The sequence below is a fragment of the Columba livia genome, chromosome 1, assembly GCF_036013475.1.
Source record: "Columba livia isolate bColLiv1 breed racing homer chromosome 1, bColLiv1.pat.W.v2, whole genome shotgun sequence".
In the NCBI taxonomy this organism is placed as follows: domain Eukaryota; kingdom Metazoa; phylum Chordata; class Aves; order Columbiformes; family Columbidae; genus Columba; species Columba livia.
The window spans coordinates 211,745,070-211,765,407 of record NC_088602.1 but is presented as its reverse complement, the minus strand read 5'-3'; the positions used below and the strand labels follow the sequence as shown (position 1 = coordinate 211,765,407).

General features: G+C 61.9%; 1 protein-coding gene across 11 annotated transcripts in view; it reads left to right on the top strand.

Moving 5' to 3' along the window:
- The window catches only part of SHANK3 (SH3 and multiple ankyrin repeat domains 3), a 370,798-nt gene that overhangs the window by 328,943 nt on the left and 21,517 nt on the right, over positions 1 to 20,338 (top strand). For 5 of the 11 annotated variants that reach the window (XM_065049482.1, XM_065049478.1, XM_065049476.1 and 2 more), the window contains one exon: positions 6,158 to 8,483. In XM_065049482.1, coding sequence (XP_064905554.1) covers positions 6,158 to 8,483 — 2,326 coding nt within the window. Of the gene's footprint in view, positions 1 to 6,157; positions 8,484 to 13,634; positions 13,688 to 16,435; positions 16,576 to 17,549; positions 17,585 to 20,338 lie in introns of those variants that run through there. The other 6 variants (XM_065049479.1, XM_065049480.1, XR_010469752.1 and 3 more) reach the window with 5 other exon arrangements.

Here is a 20,338-nt window from a genome sequence, read left to right as displayed (position 1 = left end):
AGGATGTGACACTCACCCGCTTTGTGCTCCTGGAACCCAAGGATGTGACGCTCACCTGCTGTCTGCTCGTGGAACCCGAGGATGTGACACTCACCCACTGTCTGTTTGTGGAACCCAAGGTTGTGACGCTCACCCGCTTTGTGCTCCTGGAACCCGAGGATGTGACGCTCACCCGCTTTGTGCTCTGGGAACCCAAGCATGTGACACTCACCCGCTTTGTGCTCCTGGAACCCAAGGATGTGATGCTCACCCACTGTCTGCTCCTGGAACCTGAGGATGTGATGTTCACCCGCTTTGTGCTCCTGGAACCCGAGGATGTGACGCTCACCCGCTGTTTGCTCCCTTGCACCTTTGTGCGGTGGCTCAGGGTGGCTTTGAGAGCTGCTCTGCCATCCCTGTGTGGGGACAGTGAGGTTGGGAACGGCAGGGTGTGCTCTGGAGGAGCCACCTCGTTAGCCAGCCCAAATTAAGGCACAGTTAGATTCTCACAGGGATCCAGGCTGTTATGGCAACAGGCCCAGAAGCACAAAAGCATCATGGAGCGTTTTTGCGTTTCCCTGGCGATGAACAGCGCGGTGCGTGCCATGGGTGGCCGGGGTTGCCACGAGGCCACGGCATCGCCAGCTGCGCTCCGGGCACGTGCCAGAGTGACTCCCATTGCCGAGCCATGAGGCCAGGTGCTCGGAGATGGGTTCTTACTGGTCCTTGCTGGTCACTGGAGGCTCCACTGCGGCTCAAACTCTATTCCTGCGTGCACCCACCTCTGTGGTTTATCCTGGTGAGGCCTCGTTGCTCTTTGTAGGAAGCACATGTGCCCCACTGTGATGGAGACACAGTTCACGCTGCTTGAACAAAACTGATAGACAAGATCTCCACGGCAGATGGCAAAAGGACATGTCTGGTTATTTGTCACTGAAGTTCAGTCTTCCAGTTAGGCACGTGCGGGATGGAGCAGGCACAGAGGGGGTCACAGCAGCTGCCGTGCCGTGGGTGACAGGTGGTGCCCCCTCTTCTCCAGGCTCAGCCCCACCGCCCCAGCCCTCTGCGGCACCTGGAGCAGCCCGTGGGGTTCCAGGGTCGTGGGGCAGCCCCTGGGCAGCCGCTGTGCGTGTTCCTGCGACACGGAGCGGCCGGCGCTGGGCTGAGATCCGGCAGGACGAGGGGACGATCTGGCCGAGGTGCTGCAGGCTGAAGGAGCCGCCTTGCCCCGTGCTGTGCTGTGTCAGCCTGGTGGCGGCGCGTCCCCTGACACTTTCCACGTGCGGTGCGCGTTGGGCAGAGCTGCTCAGGTTCCTCGGGTGCCTCCACGTTCTGGAGAACGGCTCCACATGCTGCAGGAGCTGGTCGGGCTCCTCTGCAGCCTGACCGTGCCCTGGGCCAGGGGCTGATCCTGCCCCGGGCCCACATCTGTCCATCCCTGGGGCTGAGGTCTGTCCATCCCCTGGGCCCAGGTCTGTCCATCCCCTGGGCCCACGTCTGTCCATCCCTGGGGAAGAGGTCTGTCCATCCCCTGGGCCCACGTCTGTCCATCCCCTGGGCTTAAGTCTTGTCCATCCCCTTGGCCAATGTCTGTCCATCCCCAGGGCCGAGATCTATCCATCCCCAGGGCCGAGGTCTGTCCATCCATCACCCGCCACAGCATTTATCAACCGGCAAGTGTTAGGATCAAAGTGAAAAATGAACATCTTTACGACAAGTGATTAACTGTTAACATATCAGTCAGTAGGAGTGGAATTGGGTGAAGGAGCACCATGTGTGTTAGATAAACTCAAATGGCTTCTCTCTGCGCGTTTCCAAGCTGCCAGGACGGTTTCGCCGGTCTCGTAGCTGGTCCGTCCCCTCGCAGAGGACGCTTGGCCCTGTCGCTGCTGTCACTTGGGTTCCTGTGCTCTGCGGGTCTGTGCAGGGTCCAGCTGCTCCCAGTTCATACATTCGGTACTTCATCAAGCCATGAGGTGCCGAGCCGCTCCCGGGGGCTCCTGGTTGCCTGTGTTCGGATTCAGAGACTCCCTGAGCAGAACCACATCCCGTGCAGACAGTAAAGAAACCTCAGCAGTGATTATTCTCATGCTTAACTACAGACAGCTGCTTCTCCCTGTTAGGGGAGGGGTTTCGCTTTGCCTGTATGATCACGTTTAAACGTCAGTGAGGAGTTTCTGTCTGTCGCAAAGACCGTATTTCACAGAATTCGCTGTCACTGTCGGAACAGGTAGTGAAAGATTTGAATAGGAGAGCACAATAACACAGCAGCACAGTTCAGAGAACACCTTGTCAAAGGTCCTTAGGTACCAGCTGGGCTCCAAATTGAACCGATGGACAGAGCTAAAAGAGAAGCAAGGGCAGTGATTCCACACAGCGTGGGGCAGCGGGATAGCGAGGGGTCTGCACGAGTTCCAGGGGTGCTGCCAAGGGTGAGGAACATCTGCCGAGGGTGAGGAACATCTGCTGATGGTGAGGAACATCCACCAAGGGTAAGGAACATCTGCCGAGGGTGAGGAACGTCTGCCGAGGGCGGGGAACATCCGCCGAGGGTGAGGAACGTCTGCTGATGGTGAGGAACATCCACCAAGGGTAAGGAACATCTGCCGAGGGTGAGGAACATCCACCGAGGGTGAGGAACATCTGCCAAGGGTGAGGAACATCTGCCAAGGGTGAGGAACATCTGCCGAGGGTGAGGAATGTCCACCAAAGGTGAGGAAGGTACGACGAGGCGTCTGCATGAGTTCCAAGGGCGCTGCTGAGGGTGGTGAGCATCTTCTGAGGGCTTGACACAGAGCCGTCTGACCTGGCCAGCCCTGATCAGCAAGTGCTGGAGCCGGCAGAGCGGCCCATTGGGTCAAAGCTGCAGCGCTCACCATGTCCTGACCCAGTTCCTCGGTGCTGGCTGCTGGCTCTGCTGGGCAGCGCCGGAGCTCGGTGACCTCAGGTCTGCACAGCTGGTGGAGGTATGGGAGCTGGAGCACCCTCAGGAGAGCTGGAACGTCCTCAGGAGGGCTGGAACATCCTCAGGAGAGCTGGGGCACCAACAGGAGAGCTGGAACATTCTCAGGAGGGCTGGAACATCCTCAGGAGAGCTGGAACATCCTCAGGAGGGCTGGAACATCCTCAGGAGAGCTGGAGCACCCTCAGGAGAGCTGGAACATTCTCAGGAGGGCTGGAACATCCTCAGGAGAGCTGGAGCACCAACAGGAGAGCTGGAACATCCTCAGGAGAGCTGGAACATCCTCAGGAGGGCTGGAGCACCAACAGGAGAGCTGGAACATCCTCAGAAGAGCTGGAGCACCCTCAGAAGGGCTGGAACATGCTGGGCAGCGCACGGCGAGCTGTGCCCAGGGCAGTCAGGAGCGCGGGGCTGTGGGACTCGGTGGCCGAGGGGCTGTGTCCGAGCGGGCAGTGCGGGTGGTGATGGAAGTGCCTGCAAGAATCTGCTTTCCTCCCACCTCTCCCATCCGCGATCTCTCCCAAGTGTTGCTGTTGGGGCTGAGAGCAGTTGGTTTCCACAGGGAACAGGCATTATTCCTGCTGTTCCAGGGGACGGGGTTGCGGAGACAATCGGCTTTGGAGGCAGAACTGGAGCGAAGCCGCTCGCCCTCTGTCACGGGATCCGAGGACAGTTCCAGCTGGAAGCAGGAGGTGTCTGTCAGCCTCCAGCTGCAGGCAGGGTCAGCGGAGCTCACATCGCACTGCTCAGGGCTTTCCCCAGGCTGGACTCCACAACCTGCGAGGATGGAGGTTGCACACCCTGCTCCACTGCTTGACTGTCAGCATAAAACCCCTTTTTCCAGCCAGAACCTCGCGTTTCAGTTTGGCCCGTTGCCTCTTGTCTTCCCGCCGTGCACCACTGGGAATCACAGAATCCCCGAACCCCAGGATGTCAGGGGTTGAAGGGCCCTGGAAAGCTGATCCAGTGCAATCCCCCCATGGAGCAGGAACACCCAGATGAGGTTACACAGGAAGGTGTCCAGGCGGGTTGGAATGTCTGCACAGAAGGAGACTCCACAACCCCCTGGGCAGTCTGGGCCAGGCTCTGCCACCCTCACCCCCAAACAAGTTGCTTCTTCTCTTTCAGTGGAACCTCCTGTGTTGCAGTTTGCACCCATTGCCCCTTGTCCTGTCACTGGTTGTTGGAAAAGCCTGCCGTTATCTTCTGGACCTCGCTGGATTCCCGGGGCTCATGCCAGCCCGTTCCTCCAGCCTGGCCGGGTCCTCTGGAGATGTGCAGCTGGTCCTCGAGCCCGCTGGGGCTTCAGGTGTCACTTTCCATAGCGCTCCCCTCCTCGCGTAAGAAAAAAAGTGGAGGAGAGAGCTGCTTATGGCAGAGAAAAATAGCAAGTGGGAGCAGAGAGGATGAGATGAGGAATTGTAGAAGCAGGTGTGTAAAATACACCAAAAACTAATAGCCACACCAGGGATACATTTAGACTATCTGATTGTCCTCTTCACCCTTCCTTCACTTTAAATACTTCACTTTTAACATGTTAAAAGATGTTCCCAGCAGGGACTGCGAGCGCAGGTGGGACGGGGCCACCAGCCACACTGGTCACATCACAGCCCGTGCTCACCAAGCCACTGGCTCTGGGGCCAGTGTCCCCATGGGCTGGCAGCCACCTGGCCAGGCCGCTCTTTGCAGATCAGGACATTGGAGAAAGACGAACCAGCTTCCCAGTTTATTCCTGAAATAGCTCTGGCTGGACATGTAGTACTCGCTGCAGGGCGCTCAGCGCAGCCCTGAGCCCTGCAGAGACCAGAGCGTGTTCTGGAACAATCCGGGCACAGTCGCAGAGCCCAGCGCTGCACAAGTTGCCTTGTTCCAACTCTTGGCCATTCCCAGGTGGAAGCAGAAATAAGCTGGTGTTTCGGATCTTCCTGCTCTTCAGAACATGGCAATGTACCGATCAAACCGTGGCTCCATCTAGGGCAGGATCCTCCCGCAAGCGTTGCTCTTCGGCAGGTGCCCAGGGAAGAGTGAAAACAGGACAAGGACGTGGTGTTTCTGCTGAATACTCACCCAGGCAGCTCCTGTCCTCAGTTCAGCGGTTTCTGTGCCCACAAAAAGCGCATCCTCCGCGGCTTTGTCCGGGCTCTTTGAACTTGTTTTGTGCTTCCAGTTCATTGTGCTGCCTCGGCACTAAAAATCAGCTTTGAACACAGCGATAGGCTGATCCGTGCGCTGAGACGTCAAGTTCGCTGCTCAATGGCCAAAATACTCCCTTTTCCCCAGCAGACTCTGCAGTTGGTGCGATTGCTAATGTAACACAGGGTGCCCTTGCCAAAGCACTTTGGATGCTGGTGGACATGACAGAAAAGCATCGGTGCCACGCGAGCGGGTGGCGGCGGTGCGGCGGTGCCGGGCCGTGCTGGCCGCCATCGCCAGCGCTCTGTCAATTGCAGCCTTGACAAGGGCCGAACTGGGGCTGGAGAGCAGGGGACATGGAGCGGAGCAGAGCGGGGCCGGCGGGGCTCGGCTGGTCAACGTGCCACCATGCAAGGGCTTGCATGGTACTTGCTGTATTAATGGTATTCTCCTCCTACTGTTTTACTTAGCAAGACTCTCATACTTTTTCACTATTCCAAGTGCCTGAAAAAGCTCTCGCTGTGCACGCAGGTAGTAAGCGAACAGTCAGAATGACAGAATGCGGCTTCCTTGGGTACTTGTGATCCTTGAAGCACGCAGCTGAAGTCTCTGCCAGACGCAGCTTCTGCATTCTGTCTGGCACATGGAGCACATGTCACCCTCGGGGACGGGGTGACAGGAGAACCCTCGGGGACAGGGTGACAGAACCGCGAGAGCCGCGCATGGCACGGCGGGCTGCGCTCGGGGCTGCCGGCGGGTCCGGGTGCTGGCTCCGCCGGCGCTGCCGCGGGCTGCAGGGCGCTCAGCCGGGCTGGGAAGCGTCGGGCACCGCCGTCCGACAGATTTAAACCGGCGTCGGACTTTGTGAGAGTCTGCGGCCGCCCTCCCGTGCCAAGGGAACGGGAGCGAAGGGCCGAACTGCAAACGCTTGCGCAGGCAAACGGGAGATGCGGCGGGAGGTCACTGCGGAAGGACAGGGGGGCAGGGACAGAGGGATGTCATAGATGCAGTTTGTGTCGACTGTCGCGCTCTGGGTTCTCTCGAGCCGTCCTTCCTGACTTCACCGCTCTCCTTGTGTTCCAGGTGAAGACGAGAAACTTGCTGCTTCGTTACTGGATGGGAAGTTTCCCCGGAGCACATCGATGCAAGACACTGTCAGGGAAGGACATGGGATTCCACCCCCGCCTCAAACAGCCCCACCCCCGCCTCCTTCTCCATATTACTTTGACACAGGCCCCCCTCCATCCTTCTCGCCACCTCCGCCCCCAGGAAGAGCTTATGATACCATAAGATCGAGCTTTAAGCCAAGCCTGGAGGCTAAACTGCACGGGCTCCCGCAGGTCATCAGCGCGGCTGAGGTGTACGATCAGGCGAGGACCTCCATCCCTTACCCGGAACGGCAGAAGAGGGCGCGATCCATGATCATCCTGCAGGACTCCTCCCATCTTCCCGTGGAACCAACGGAGATCCCCCGGCCTGGCCCCTCCGCGACCCCTCCCGAGAAGCTGAAGAGGAAGGGGAGAGTGATCGACAACCCTTACGCCAACATGGGGCAGTTCAACGTCAGCCTGTTTGCCCCCACCAAGCCCCAGAGGAAGAAGAGTCCCCTGGTGAAGCAGCTGCAGGTGGAGGACGCGCAGGAGAGAGCGGCTCTGTCCATCACCGGCGGCTTCACCAGAGAGCCCTCTCCCACGCGCAGGAGCCATCGCCTGAGCGGGGTGGAGTACCAGCACCACGCCGGCATCGCTCAGGTCGAAGCCACGAGCATCCCCTTCGCCACTGCCATCGCCGGAGTCATGAAGGACCGAGACCGTCGCCTGGATGAGAGGCGGAAATCCACTGTCTTCCTCTCGGTCGGGGCCATCGAAGGGACGCCCCCCAGCAGCGACATGCCGTCCTTGCAGCAGTCCAGGTCCATCGACGAGCGGTTGTTAGGAAGCCGAGATGTACTACTGCCTTCCCCTGTCTCAGCTTTAAAGCCATTAATCAGCAGCTCCTCCTCGACGTTCATCCACCCCCTGACGGGCAAGCCCCTGGATCCGAACTCTCCACTGGCGCTTGCGCTGGCCGCAAGGGAACGGGCCCTGTCCACGCAAGTCCCATCCCGGTCGCCCACCCCCATCCACAGCCCGGACTCCGACAGAGCAGCACCCCTGTTCGTGGACATCCAAACCAAAGAACCCGAGAGGGGGGAGCTGGAGAGCTTGGTGTCCCCTGCCTACTCACCCGGAGGCAAAGGGGCCATCGGGACGGACTCTGGGACTTTGGCCCCTGCCAAGAGCCAGTGGGGGACTCCGTCCACGCTGAGAAAAGAGACCGAGGCACGAGCAGAAACACCTGGGAAGGAGGAGAAGAAACAAGAAGACAAGAAGTCCATGATTATTAGCATAGTGGACACGTCGCAGCAGAAGACCGCTGGCCTCATCATGGTTCATGCCACAAGTAATGGCCAAGACGAGATAGGACTGGAGATGAAGGAGGAGCAAGCGGCTGTCCCCGAAGCATGCACAGAGCCGGCCGAGTCCCCCCCGGCAGAGCCCCAGCCCAGTCCCGTGGGAAAGCCCCCGGCCAGCCCGGCCTCCGACAAGACGCTGGGCCAGGGCAGCTCGGAGGAGGAAGTGGAGCCCTACACGGTGACCCTCCCGCCAGCCCAGTTGTCCTCGAGCGACGAGGAGACCAGGGAGGAGCTGGCCAAGATAGGGCTGGTGCCTCCACCAGATGAGTTTGCGAACGGGGTACTGGTCACCACCCCCGGCACACCGGTCAGCCACCTGGCTACGCCTAGCACGCCATCCATACCAGCGGCAGCAGTAGCACCTTCTACCACTGGCGGAACACCCTCAGGGAAGCCCTCTGATGCCCCCGTCGCCCCGGAGTCTGCTGCAGACTCGGGAGTGGAAGAGGTGGACACCAGAAGTTCAAGTGACCATCACCTGGAGACCACAAGCACCATCTCGACGGTCTCCAGCATGTCCACGTTGTCCTCAGAAAGCGGGGAGCCTACTGACACATACACTTCCTTTGCGGATGGACAAACTTTTATACTCGAGAAGCCACCAGTGCCTCCAAAGCCAAAACTCAAGTCCCAGCTCAGCAAGGGGCCAGTTACTTTCAGGGACCCACTTTTGAAGCAGTCTTCGGACAGCGAGCTCATCTCCCAGCAACATGCGGCCACGCTGGCATCAGCCAGCATCGGCCGGCCACGCTACCTCTTTCAGAGAAGGTCCAAGCTATGGGGGGACCCCATGGAGAGCAGGCCGATCCATGGGGCTGACGATGACAAGCCAACTGTGATCAGTGAGCTAAGTTCCCGACTACAGCAGCTGAACAAGGATACTCGATCACTGGGGGAGGAACCGGCCGGGTCCACCCTAGACCCCGGGAAGAAGTCGCCGGTGGTCGCAGCACGGTAAGACGCCGGTGTCTGGCCGGGCCGGGGCCGGGGGTGCGCGAGCAGAACGGAGCTGTGCCGGCGAGCCGCGCGTGCTTTGAGGGTGTCTCCGAGATGTCAGGATGTAGCTGCGGGGAGAGGCGATGCCGGGACGTGCTTCCAGGCGGGGGTGTGGTTTGTTGTGGCTCCTCTCGACCCCCGCACACGTATGAGCTCGCACTGTTGCTTTTTCCCCTCAACCTGCCCTCCTGTTGTTCCGTGTTCCTCCTGTCTCGATGCTCCTGTGAAGCCGCTGTGCTGAGTGCTGGGTTTCACTTGTACACGTTTGCTCCCGCACGGTTAACACCGATGTGTGTTCCTCTAGTGCCTCTCATTTCTGAGGAGCTCCAAATGTTGTCAGGCTGAGCGTCCCAGCCCCAGGCAGTCCCTGCCGCGCGGGGCCGTCACCAGCTGCTGTCACAGTCCCTGCTGTCACCAGCTGCTCTGTCACAGCCCCTAGAGAGGTCCCAGCAGCACTGGCCGGGGCAGAGCTCAGCATGTTCCCGGCACAGGCCGCTCTGGTGACCTCAGGGAGGTCTGGCCGGGCGCAGCCGGGGTGTCACACGTGGCTCCAGGCTGGGGGTGCAGCCGTCCCCCCCGGGCGCTCACAGCTGCCATGTCCCGGGGGACACGCGTCCCCGTGCCGGGGTGGCTGCTGGCTCAGAGGCAGCTCTGCAGAGCAGCGGATCCTCGGCCCCAGCGTGAGCCCAGGAGAGCCGACAGCTCACAGCAGAGCGACTGGGACACCAGGAGCCTCTTTCTGTGACGGTCACCCGGGTTCACTGTCCCTCCCGGCCGGCGGGTGACACCGGTTCCCTCTGCCACGCTGGAGCGGTAACCGTCACGCTCCCGAGCAGCGTGGGCTCTCCGTGTCGCTGCCAGCCCTGGCCTGGGCTCTGACCTGCTGCCCCGTGGCAGCAGCGGCCCCTCCGCCCCACACCTTCCCCAGCATCCCCACTGAAACAAAACTAAACCAAAAACTCCAAATTAGAGCTTGAGATTTGAGAGCGAACCCTCACAGGGCTTTGGAATCTGAAGTTACAGCAGGAAGTGACCCAGAATCTCGGGTCTTGCTCTGCCCTTTGGGGACACAGCCACACGACAGCGCCCACGGTCAGCGGGTCCCACCAGTGTCACCAGTGGGTGGCTGTGGGGTCAGCGAGGGGCCGGCTCAGCAGGGAGCTCTGCACTAGGGGAACCTTCTCTTGGGAAGGTTTTTCTAACCAAATCATCGCAGTGACAGGTACAAACCTGGCTGGTGACATTTCAGGCTGTATCACGGGGGACAAAGTGTCCTGTCCCCAGGAGAGTGTCCCTGTAGCCCTGTCCCTGCCAGCGCTATGTTGGCGGTGCCATCCTGGCCGCACTGCTCCCCCACCTCTTGGCAGGTACCAAATCCCTGTCTGTGGCCATGCCGCGCGTCCCCACGTGCACGTTACAGCTGTTCCCTGGAGACCTGTGTCCCACACGTGGTCACTGCTCTGTGGGGAGCTGTGGGGTCCTGTGCTGGATGCTCTGAGTCTGGTTGCATTTGGGGACCCTTCTGAAATCAGGCACATGCCTCGTGTCCCTGAATCGTGGTAACTGAGCATATCTTTGGTGACGCTGGAGAACTTGGGTGTCCTCGGTTTCCGTGGCAGCCAGGCGGCTCTCACAGCTCGCCCTTTGCCAGAGATCTGGGGCAGTCACCTCCCCCAGCCCGCTTTGGTGTCCCAGAGCCAGCAGCACCATGACCCAGGTGGTGTCACACCGCGGCTCGTGTCCGCCCGGATCACCGTGCCCGACTGATCCGCCGTTCCTCACGCAGCCTCCTGGCAGAGACCTGCACGTACCCCCATTGCACAGGGGGTGCCCCCATTGCACGGGGATGCCCCTTGTCCATTTCACAGGGATACCCCCTGTCCATCCTCTGCCCCCGTTCTACCCGTCCCGTCCTTCACGGCCCCAGGACCACCAGCACGTCCCCTTGGTGCTGCCACTGGCGTCCCTTGCCCTGTCCCTCTGGGAGCAGCAGCCCCTGCCTGAGCTCCTGCCCGGTGACGTGATCCCACTGCATGTCACCCCTGTAGGCACCCCGTATGTCACTTCTGCAGGGACCCCCCCATATGTCACCCCTGCAGGGACCCACCCCCATATGTCTCCCCTGTAGGCACCCCATGTGTCACTTCTGCAGGGACCTCCCCCCGTATGTCACCCCTGTAGGCACCCTGTATGTCACCCCTGCAGGGACCCACCCCCATATGTCACCCCTGTAGGTACCCTGTATGTCACCTCTGGAGGGACACTCCCTGTATGTCACCCCTGCAGGGACCCCATGTGTCACCTCTGCAGGGATCCCGTGTGTCACCTCTGCAGAGACCCACCCCCATATGTCACCCCTGTAGGCACCCTGTATGTCACCTCTGGAGGGACACTCCCTGTATGTCACCCCTGCAGGGACCCCATGTGTCACCTCTGCAGGGATCCTGTATATCACCTCTGCAGAGACCCCATGTATCACCTCCACAGGGATCCCATGTGTCACCCCTGCAGGGACCCCCCTGTATGTCACCCCTGCAGAGACCCTGCATGTCCCCCCTGCAGGGAGCCGTGTGTCCCCCCTGCAGAGACCCCGCGTGTCCCCCCTGCAGAGACCCCGCGTGTCCCCTCAGGAGCCCCGTCCTCCTCTGCCGGGCAGCCCGGTGGGTCCTCCTGGCCATGCCCACTGAGCCACCCAGTGCTGCCACTTCCCCCTGTCCCACAGAGTTCATGTTCTCGGTCCTCGCTCTGAAGTCCTGGCCTTTCGTCTCTGAGATCTGTATGCTCCCAGTTATGTTAAAGACTTGAAATATTTCCCAGCAAGTCAGCTGTAAATAGAATATTTAATGATGTCAGCTACTCTCCTTCACTCTGAAAATGTCTCTCTTTTATGAAATCACTGTAAATTCAGAAAATAATGGAAAGAGCAGTTAGATAAGCTTAGATGACCCATTTCAGGACACATTTTCCAGTCCCTGGGCCTGTCCTGACAGCGACAGTATCACCTAAACCTGCCCAGACACCGCGGTGCTGCCAGGGGGTGGGACGGTGCCGGCGCGGTGGCCACGGCTGCAGGGGTGGCCCTGGGTGTCCCTTGGGGGTGGCAGGTCCTGCACCCCCTGGCCAGGCGTCCCGAGAGCCCGGGCGATGCTGCCCCAGAGCCCTCAGCCCCCGCACCGGCGGCACCAACCGGCTGTGCCTGGTGGTGCCGCGGCCTTTCCCACAGCTCTTAGAAACGGCTGGGACCCAAACTAGAGCTTTGACCTCGGGGTGTTCTGAGTCCCCTGGGAGCTGGGGACGATGCAGTGTCCTGGTAGAGTGTCCCCAGGCTCTGGTGTCCTGGCAGAGTGTCCCCAAGCTCCATACCCTGGCAGAGTGTGCCCGAGCTCTATACCCTGGCAGAGTGTCCCCGAGCTCCATACCCTGGCAGAGTGTCCCTGAGCTCCGGTGCCCTGGCACAGTGTCCCCAAGCTCCATACCCTGGCAGAGTGTCCCCGAGCTCCGGTGTCCTGGCACAGTGTCCCCAAGCTCCATACCCTGGCAGAGTGTCCCCGAGCTCCGGTGCCCTGGCACAGTGTCCCCAAGCTCCATGCCCTGGCAGAGTGTCCCTGAGCGCTGGTGCCCTGGCACAGTGTCCCCAAGCTCCATGCCCTGGCAGAGTGTCCCTGAGCGCTGGTGCCCTGGCACAGTGTCCCCAAGCTCCATGCCCTGGCAGAGTGTCCCCAAGCTCCGGTGTCCTTCCAAGGCCTGCGGGAGCCGCCGGCGCAGGCGAGCACCTTGCAGACCATGGCAGGTTTCCTTGCTGGAGTTTCTTTCCAGCCCATGCAATGGTGAGTTACAGCAGTTCCGTTAGGAGCAGGGAGCCTCCCTTTGCACGTGGTGGCTCTGGAGCCGCCCTGGGGCGTTTCTCTTGCAGACGCCTGTGAGGGTCCTGCCCAGGACCCCCAGGGACAGAAGACACAAAGCGCTTTCTCCAGGCTGGCTCTGGCCATCTCCTCCTCCCAAGAGCCTTCCAGAGCAGGACGTTGGACAAGAGGGACTGAGAAAGAGGCCAAGAAATACTGAGAATGGGACCAGAAGGCCAGAGTTAAGGCGATCAGCAGGGACGATGTTCAGTGTGTCCTGCCCGCTGCTCGGGCCCGTGTCACTGTCAGGGCTGTCCCGGGAGGTTCTGCTCCCCGTGTGCTGAGGTACAGCCTCTGCACAGTCTGCTCCGATACGCCGTAGCTGGGCGGTGACAGTGACAGCAGAGTGGCAACTTCTGCTCCTACTGTCTCGTAAGCGATGACCCTAGAGCTGGGGACAGGACCCGTGCTGCGGCAGAGCTCCCTGGCCGTTCCGTGGTTGACACCAGTGGGATCCTCGAAGATCCAAGGCCCAGCGCAGCCTTTGAGCTGCAGGAGCTGACCGGCCGTCCCGGCGTCTCTGCCCGGCCCGGCCCAGCTCGCGAGCAGGTGCTGAGCATCCTTCCCCGAGCAGGAGCAGTGCGAGGACCCGCGGCCCAGAGCCGCTGCCCGGCCCGGGACGGACCCAGCGTGTGCCAGCCATTCCCACAATAAAGCTGATGCTAACGAGCGTGAGATGTTGGTTTCTGATTAGCGACCAGTGGGTCAGAGCCAGCGATGCACGCGCCAGCTCAAGAGCTGCGTTAGCGCCGGGGCTGAGCTCGCGCGCTTCAGGGTGACTCACGTTCAGTGTGCAACGTCCAGCCCTGTGTCGAGATGCCGTCTTGTCTGTGTCCCCTTGTCCTGTGACTGGCCGTGGCCCCCCAGCCTCACCAGACCGTGTCCCCCTCACTGTGCACGGGCACGCTGCAATCTCAGCCTCCCAGCCCTGCTGCCGGGGCCACGTGTGCGCCCCAAACACCGCGGAGCTCGGGGGACTCGGCACCGGGCGGCCCGCGCGGTTCCAGCCGGGGCTCCCGCAAACACAGCCGAGAACGGGGTTAGGGGGTGCCGTGCAAAGCGTGTTTGTTTGTTTGTTTGCTTGTTTGTTTATCTTTAAGCAACAGCCGAACATGCCAACTGTATCACGCGAAGCAGAATTTTAGATGCAAAACGAAGTTTTTCAGGTGCTGTTCTGGAAACCCACAACTGCTTTGTATTTCTACAGATCTGAAAGAGAGACAGAAGAAAAATAAGCCCTTTAGGCATTTAGCTCCTAGGGTAAAGCTACCTCTTTCTATATAAACTCATCAATTAATTCTGTTTCAGTTAATGGTGTAACATTTCTGGCGCAAGCTTCCAGCCGCTGCAGACACAACCCCCTGTTTCCTTGTAGGCTTCTTGTCTCTTCATGGTGCCTAAAGTCGCACACAAAGCGGAGCTGAGCTTGCTTTCCACCGCCAAGGGACCTGTCTGGAGAGCGATGGGAAGGCTGGCGCTGCCCAGGGAGCTGGGGCCACGCGGGAGGGCGCTGGTGACGGGAGGTGGCCCCAGCCCAGCCACAGGGTCCCAGACAGGCTGGAGCCCCTCGGCCAGTGACAGCTGGTCCTTTGGTGACACCGAGCAGAGTGTCTCCTGCCCAGGCTGCCAAGGGCCACAAAGTCCCCCCAGGCTCCCCCCAGTCCCCCCAGCACCCACCGAAGGGGATGGCAAAGCTGCGGGAGACTGGCAGCTCTGCATCCTCCCCCGCAGCTGGACTCGGGGATGCTTAATGCACCTGTGTAGGTAACTGAGCCCGCACCCCGTGGCCCCCCCGCTGTGGAGGCAGCTCAGCCGTGCCAGGGATGCTCCTGGCTCCTGGTTGCCGTGGCGTTGTCCCAGCGCTCCCGCAGGACGCCAGGCTGAGGACGGGGCTCTCCTGGGCCCGGGCCGCCGCTGCAGCTTGTCCACGTAGACGTGGCTCTGCTGCCGGCACGGGAGCCGAACGGGGGCTGCTCAGAGACAGGCTGGAGGAGGCTGAGTGTTGTGAGAAGCAGGAGTCCTGGGGCTGCTGTGGAAATGAGGAATTGAGAGCACACCCACGGCAGGAAACGCTCCCTGGGTCGGAGGGGCCAGGACCCAGCACCAGCGCGGTGCCCCCGCCACGGGTCTGGTTTTGACACTGGTGTGCATTGCCTACAAGGAGACAGGGGCGCTGCGGGTGGCAAGTCCCAGCATGTGTCCATGTCACAGCAAGCACAGCTGCTTCGCCTCATCTGGTCACTAACATCTACTAATCACAGCTCATCCGCGCATCCCGCCCCGTGAGTAGAAGAGCAATCGGTGACTCTGCCTCATGCTTGTCCAGAGCGAGACGTGGGAGGAGCAGTGAGGGGCTGTCCGGACGGCGCGGAGAGCCCCGGGTCGCACCGGGGCTGCGTCGGCGCCGGAGCGGCCGGGAGAGGAGGAGTGGAGCCCGCGGGTTCAGCTCGGGGCAGGGCCCGTGGTGCAGGGGTTCGATCCCAGGTGCAGGAGGAGAGCTGGAAGGCCTGTTCCTTTCGGAGCTTTAGCAAACTACAAGTGGAAGTCCCAGAAAAAGGGCTTTTCCTCTTGTACAGAGAAATACAAAGGGACCCTTTCAAATTCCAGTTCTTGTGTCAACAAGCGGCAGGTGGAGCAGCCGCGTGGCCGGCGGGACCTCGGGAGGTCTGCGGGGCCGCTGGTTCCACCCGCTCTGCAGCAAGAGCCTGGGGACACCCAGGGCCAGCACAGGAGACAGAGGTGTCCTATGGATACCAGTGCTAAATTTCCTCTTCCTACGAAGGTCAGAGGGGTACAGAGCAGGCTCACTGCAATGGGAGTAGTTAAGGCATAAGCAGCTCTTAGGTCCGTAATGCTCTGCCCCAGACCCTTGCAGACAGCCGGGTTGCTCCTGAGTCTCCCGCTCCAGGGCGGAGCGCAGGCCGGCGGGAGCTCGCGGCTGGGAGACTGCAGGCTGGTCACTGCTCCAGCGCCCGAGAAAAGCCGCAGCTGGAGGTCAGGACCCCCGTATGGAGAAGCATGAGAGGGAGAGCGTCCGCAGTGCGTTCAGGAGTCCTCTTGCTCTTCTACATCACTCCTCCAGCGCCGCGGGCTGGTCACCGTGACACCGCGGGGACACGGTCCTGGCGGTGCTGCGTTCCCTGGGGGTAACCGCGTCCCTCTGGCCGTGAGCTGAGCAGCACCGGGCTGGACCCTGGCACGGCTCGGTGTGCGCTGGACCCTGGCACAGCTCGGTCTGGGCTGGACCCGCTGCGGGTGGCCCAGCAGCTCCTGGTGGCATGTCCCACCGTCCCACTCAGCCAGCAGACCCTGCTGTGAGCAGCACGGCGGCCTGGGACGGGCCATTCTGCCTGCAGAAAAGGGATCAAACCCTGAATGGAAGCAGCAACCACTTGGTGTTTGTCGCCCTGTGCCAAACGCAACCGTTGCTGGAGGCCCCGGTACAGCCAGGGCGCTGGCAGTGCGGTCAGGGGGACAAGCAGGAGGCGGCTGTGTCACCCAGGTGAGACGAGGCCTCTCGCTCTCTCCCAGCAGCCACAGCCGAGGGGTTTTAGGAGGTTTAGGAGGCTCAGTGAGCAGCCCAGCACGCAGGCAGCGGTGCGGGGTCTGTCTTGCCCCTGCGCGGAGACGCGACACGTCCCCTGCTCACCGCACAGCAGATGCTGAGTTTTCCCCAGCAGCCCAGGGCGAGTCCTTGGGGAAGCTCAGGGCTCAGCGAGGGGTTCAGCCAAGCTCCGAACCAGAGGGACTGTGACTATCCCCCCTGGGAAACACTAACGCACTTGTGAGGCCCTAAAACAACCTGTAGCAGTTACTCTCAGAACCATGAACGCAAACCTAACACAGCCATGGGGTGAAGTCACAGCGATGTGAACTGTATTTGCCGCTCTTTCTTGTTCTTGCTGTGGGGCATTTTTCTCATGCATATGTTGTTTCCTCCCCTCCCTCTTCTCCCTTCCCCATCTCTGTCCCGTCCCTTCCCCATCTGTCCCTCCTCCTCCCTCCCAGCTGTCACAAGTAGCTCTGTGGAATCCTTCAGGCTTTGGCTGTTGAATTCACGCAGTTATCAATGTCCCATTTCCTTCAGTAAACACACGAATGTACCCCGGCTGGTGGGGGATGTCCCGACCTGCCCCGGCCCCCAAAGCCCCGTGTTGGCCATTCCCCGGGTCCCCTCGCTGCCCCGGGATCGCCCTGTCCCCAGAGCTGCCCAGAGCACCCCCAGTGCCAGAGACCTTCTGCTCCCAGTGCCACCTGTCCCCATCCCCGTCCCCACTGTGCCACACACACTGTGGGCTCTGTCCTGTCCCCATCTCTGCTGTGCCGTGCGCACCAGGGGGTCTGTCCCATCCCCATCCCCACTGTGCCGCACATACTGCAGGGTCTGTCCCATCCCCATCCCCACTGTGCCACACACACCGCAGGGTCTGTCCCATCCCCATCCCCACTGTGCCGCACATACTGCAGGGTCTGTCCCATCCCCATCCCCACTGTGCCACACACACCGCAGGGTCTGTCCCATCCCCATCCCCACTGTGCCACACGCACCGCAGGGTCTGTCCTGTCCCAGTCCCCACTGTGCCACACACACCACAGGGTCTGTCCCATCCCCATCCCCACTGTGCCACACACACCGCAGGGTCTGTCCCGTCCCCACTGTGCCATGTACACTGCAGGGTCTGTCCCATCCCCGTCCCCACTGTGCCACACACACCGCAGGGTCTGTCCCATCCCCGTCCCCACTGTGCCACACACACCGCAGGGTCTGTCCCGTCCCCACTGTGCCACACACACCAGAGGGTCTGTCCCATCCCCGTCCCCGCTGTGCCACACACACCACAGGGTCTGTCCCGTCCCCATCCCCACTGTGCCTTGTACACTGCAGGGTCTGTCCCATCCCCGTCCCCACTGTGCCACACACACCACAGGGTCTGTCCCGTCCCCGTCCCCCACACCACCAGAGCCCCAGCCCCACATGGCGCAGGAGCCACCGAGGCACGCGGTGCCACCAGACGAAGCCCGTTCACTCTTCTCCGCCTCGTTGCTGCCGGACCGGAGCTAACATCTCTCTCATTGCCTCTCTTCCTGCTCTCCATCTGCATGTCCGCGCTGCTCTGTCTAGAACCGCCTCTGGCCTCCGGCGGGTGGGCGAGTTGTGTAAGTGAGCATGTTCTCATCCCATAGCCAGCCTCCCGGCCCCCGCCCGCGCGGCCCCGCTCCCCGCTCCCACCCCCAGAGCGGGCAGCGGCGCTCGCTCCGGCATGCGCGTGTCCCCAGCCCCGCTGTGCCCGTAGCATGTCCGTGTCCCTGTGCCGTGGTGTCGTGTGCTGATGCTCGTAGGTGGCGACTGAGGAAATTCCCTTGGGCTTCCATGGGATTCTTACCGGGCCCAGATGAGACCCTGTGCCCCCGGCATGGCTGCCCAGGGCACGTCCAGCCAGGGCTCTGCAGGGCCACGGTTCCCTTGGAGTGACTCAGCCCCATGGGGAGGGACCCCAGTGCTATGGGGAGGGACCCCAGCCCAATGAGGAGGGACCCCAGTGCTATGGGGTGGAACCCCAGCCCTATGAGGAGGGACCCCAGCCCTATGAGGAGGGACTCCGGTGCTATGGGGAGGGACCCCAGCCCCATGGGGAAGGACCCCAGCCCAATGAGGAGGGACCCCAGTGCTATGGGGAGGGACTCCAGCGCTATGGGGAGGGACCCCAGCCCCATGGGGAGGGACCCCAGTGCTATGAGAAGGGATCCCAGCCAGGGTGGGGAGGGCCCCCAGCCCCATGGACACAGCATCCCATTCCTGCCCCCAGCAGCTCCCCCCATGCCGCTGGTGCGCAGGGCTCCCCTTCCCTGCAGGGCCATGACTTCGCAGCCCTGGGTGTGCCTGGGTCACCTTCTGGAGCAGAGTCCCACCAGACAGAGGGGACAGCAGCTTCCACTCCTGCTCCGGAGATTGTGCAGCCCCCCGGGGTGGGGGTCAGCGGGGAGGGGGCTGGAAGAGGCCAGGAGGGCAGCGCTGCCTCCAGCACCCACCCCCGAGCGCAGGTGACACACAGTGTCCCAGGGAAGTCACTGTTGGCACGAACTTGAACCTGAGACAGCTGTAGGTAAATTGGGGTGCAGAAAACTGGCCCCCTTTCTCCCAGACTGGTTAGTGACTGTGCTGGAGGGGTCCCTGCTGGCAGAGCTCCTTGGCCATGTCCCCAGCCGGTCTCAGTTGTCACCAGAGCTGCTGGAGTCCCTTTGCAACCCTGTGGCTGGTGACTCGTGCACTCACCAGGTCACGTGGGTGCGTGGCAGGGTCCCCGTCCCCATCCAGGAGGTGACCCAGGGCAGGGTCCCCGTCCCCATCCAGGAGGTGACCCAGGGCAGGGTCCCTGTCCTTCTCCAGGAGGTGACCCAGGGCAGGGTCCCTGTCCCCATCCAGGAGGTGCCCCAGGGCCTGGGCAGCCCTGGTGGCTTGAGCTGTGGCACATGCCCCTGATCCAGGTGCCCCCCAGGTGAATTTCCCCAGCGTGCATGGCCAGCTGTGTGCTCTTGGTTGTGCTTCGTCCGTGTCTGTCTGTCTGTCCTGGTGTTCTTAGCCGTGGCGTGTGTGTAAGTAGCTCCCTACATCTGTGTTGCCTCACGTGTGATCGCAGCCCCGGAGCCCGCGCAGAGCTCTGGGCACACTCATGTTTGATTTTACTTGTCATTTTCTGCCAAGCGCTGAGCTGCCGACGGCATCCCCTGCGGCGCTGGGGCGTTCCTCCTGCCACACGCACCAGTGGTGCCGCGCCGGTGCCGTCCCCAGCGCTGCCGCAGGCCCCGGCTGTGCCGCACGGCTGGTCTGAGCAGAGCAGGGACATTCGGGAGCCATCCGGCTGCCTTTGGTCCCGCTGGTGGAGCCAAGGCCTGCGGGGCCACCGTATCTGGCCGGGGACGTTGCTGGGCGGAGATCTTTGCCGTGGGTTCTGCACGGCACACGGCGCTTCGCTGGCGTGTGGTCGGCGGTGGGAGGGCGCTCGTGCCATCGCATCTGCACGTGGCTTCACGCACCCGGTCCTGTCGCTGGTGTCACAGCGCGTCTGAGCGTTCGGGATCTGCCACCCGTGGTCGCACCTGCCTCATCCCCGGGCTCCGTGATGCGGGACAGGGCGAGTTTACTCTGCCCGGTCCATCTTCACCCCCACAGCGTTGGGACGCGGTGCAGCAGCCCCGGTGACGGTGCCAGCCAGTCAGAACACTGTGGGGTCGGTGGCTGTGCTGAGTGAGAGCCAGCGCGTCCCGGTTCCGCTGAGCTGGCGGTTCAGACAATGGCAGCGCCGGCTCCTGTCGGCACCGTCTGACTGACCGTGACCGTCAGCTGATGTTTCCCCTCTGTTGCACAGCCCTGTCTGTGTGAAAGCTTTGGACATTGTTTCGTGCACACCCAGCATCCCTGGCCAGCTCCCGGGATGAGCTGCAGCCGCCCCGAGCACAGCTCCTGCACCCTGAGCATGGACCCCGAGCACAGCTCTTGCACCCCAAGCACAGACCCCGGGCACAGCTCCTGCACCCCAAGCACGGACCTTGAGCACAGCCCCCAAATCCCTGAACACAGCCCCCAAATCCTGAGCACAGCCCCCAAGCACAGATCCTGCACCCCAAGCATGGACCCCAATCACAGCCCCCAAACCCTGAGCACAGCCCCCAAACCCTGAGCACAGCCCCTAAGCCCTGAGCACAGCCCCTAAGCCCTGAGCACAGCCCCCGAGCACAGCTCCTGCACCCCGAGCACAGACCGCGAGCACAGCCCCCACACCCCGAGCACAGCCTGGCGAGGGTCCCGGGGCTGCAGACGGGCTGTAGCTCATCTCCAGCCGGCCGAGCGTGAAGGTGCTGGAGCCTCGGCTGGTGCTTCCCTGCAGCTGCAGCCCCGGTTGAGGGTGCTGG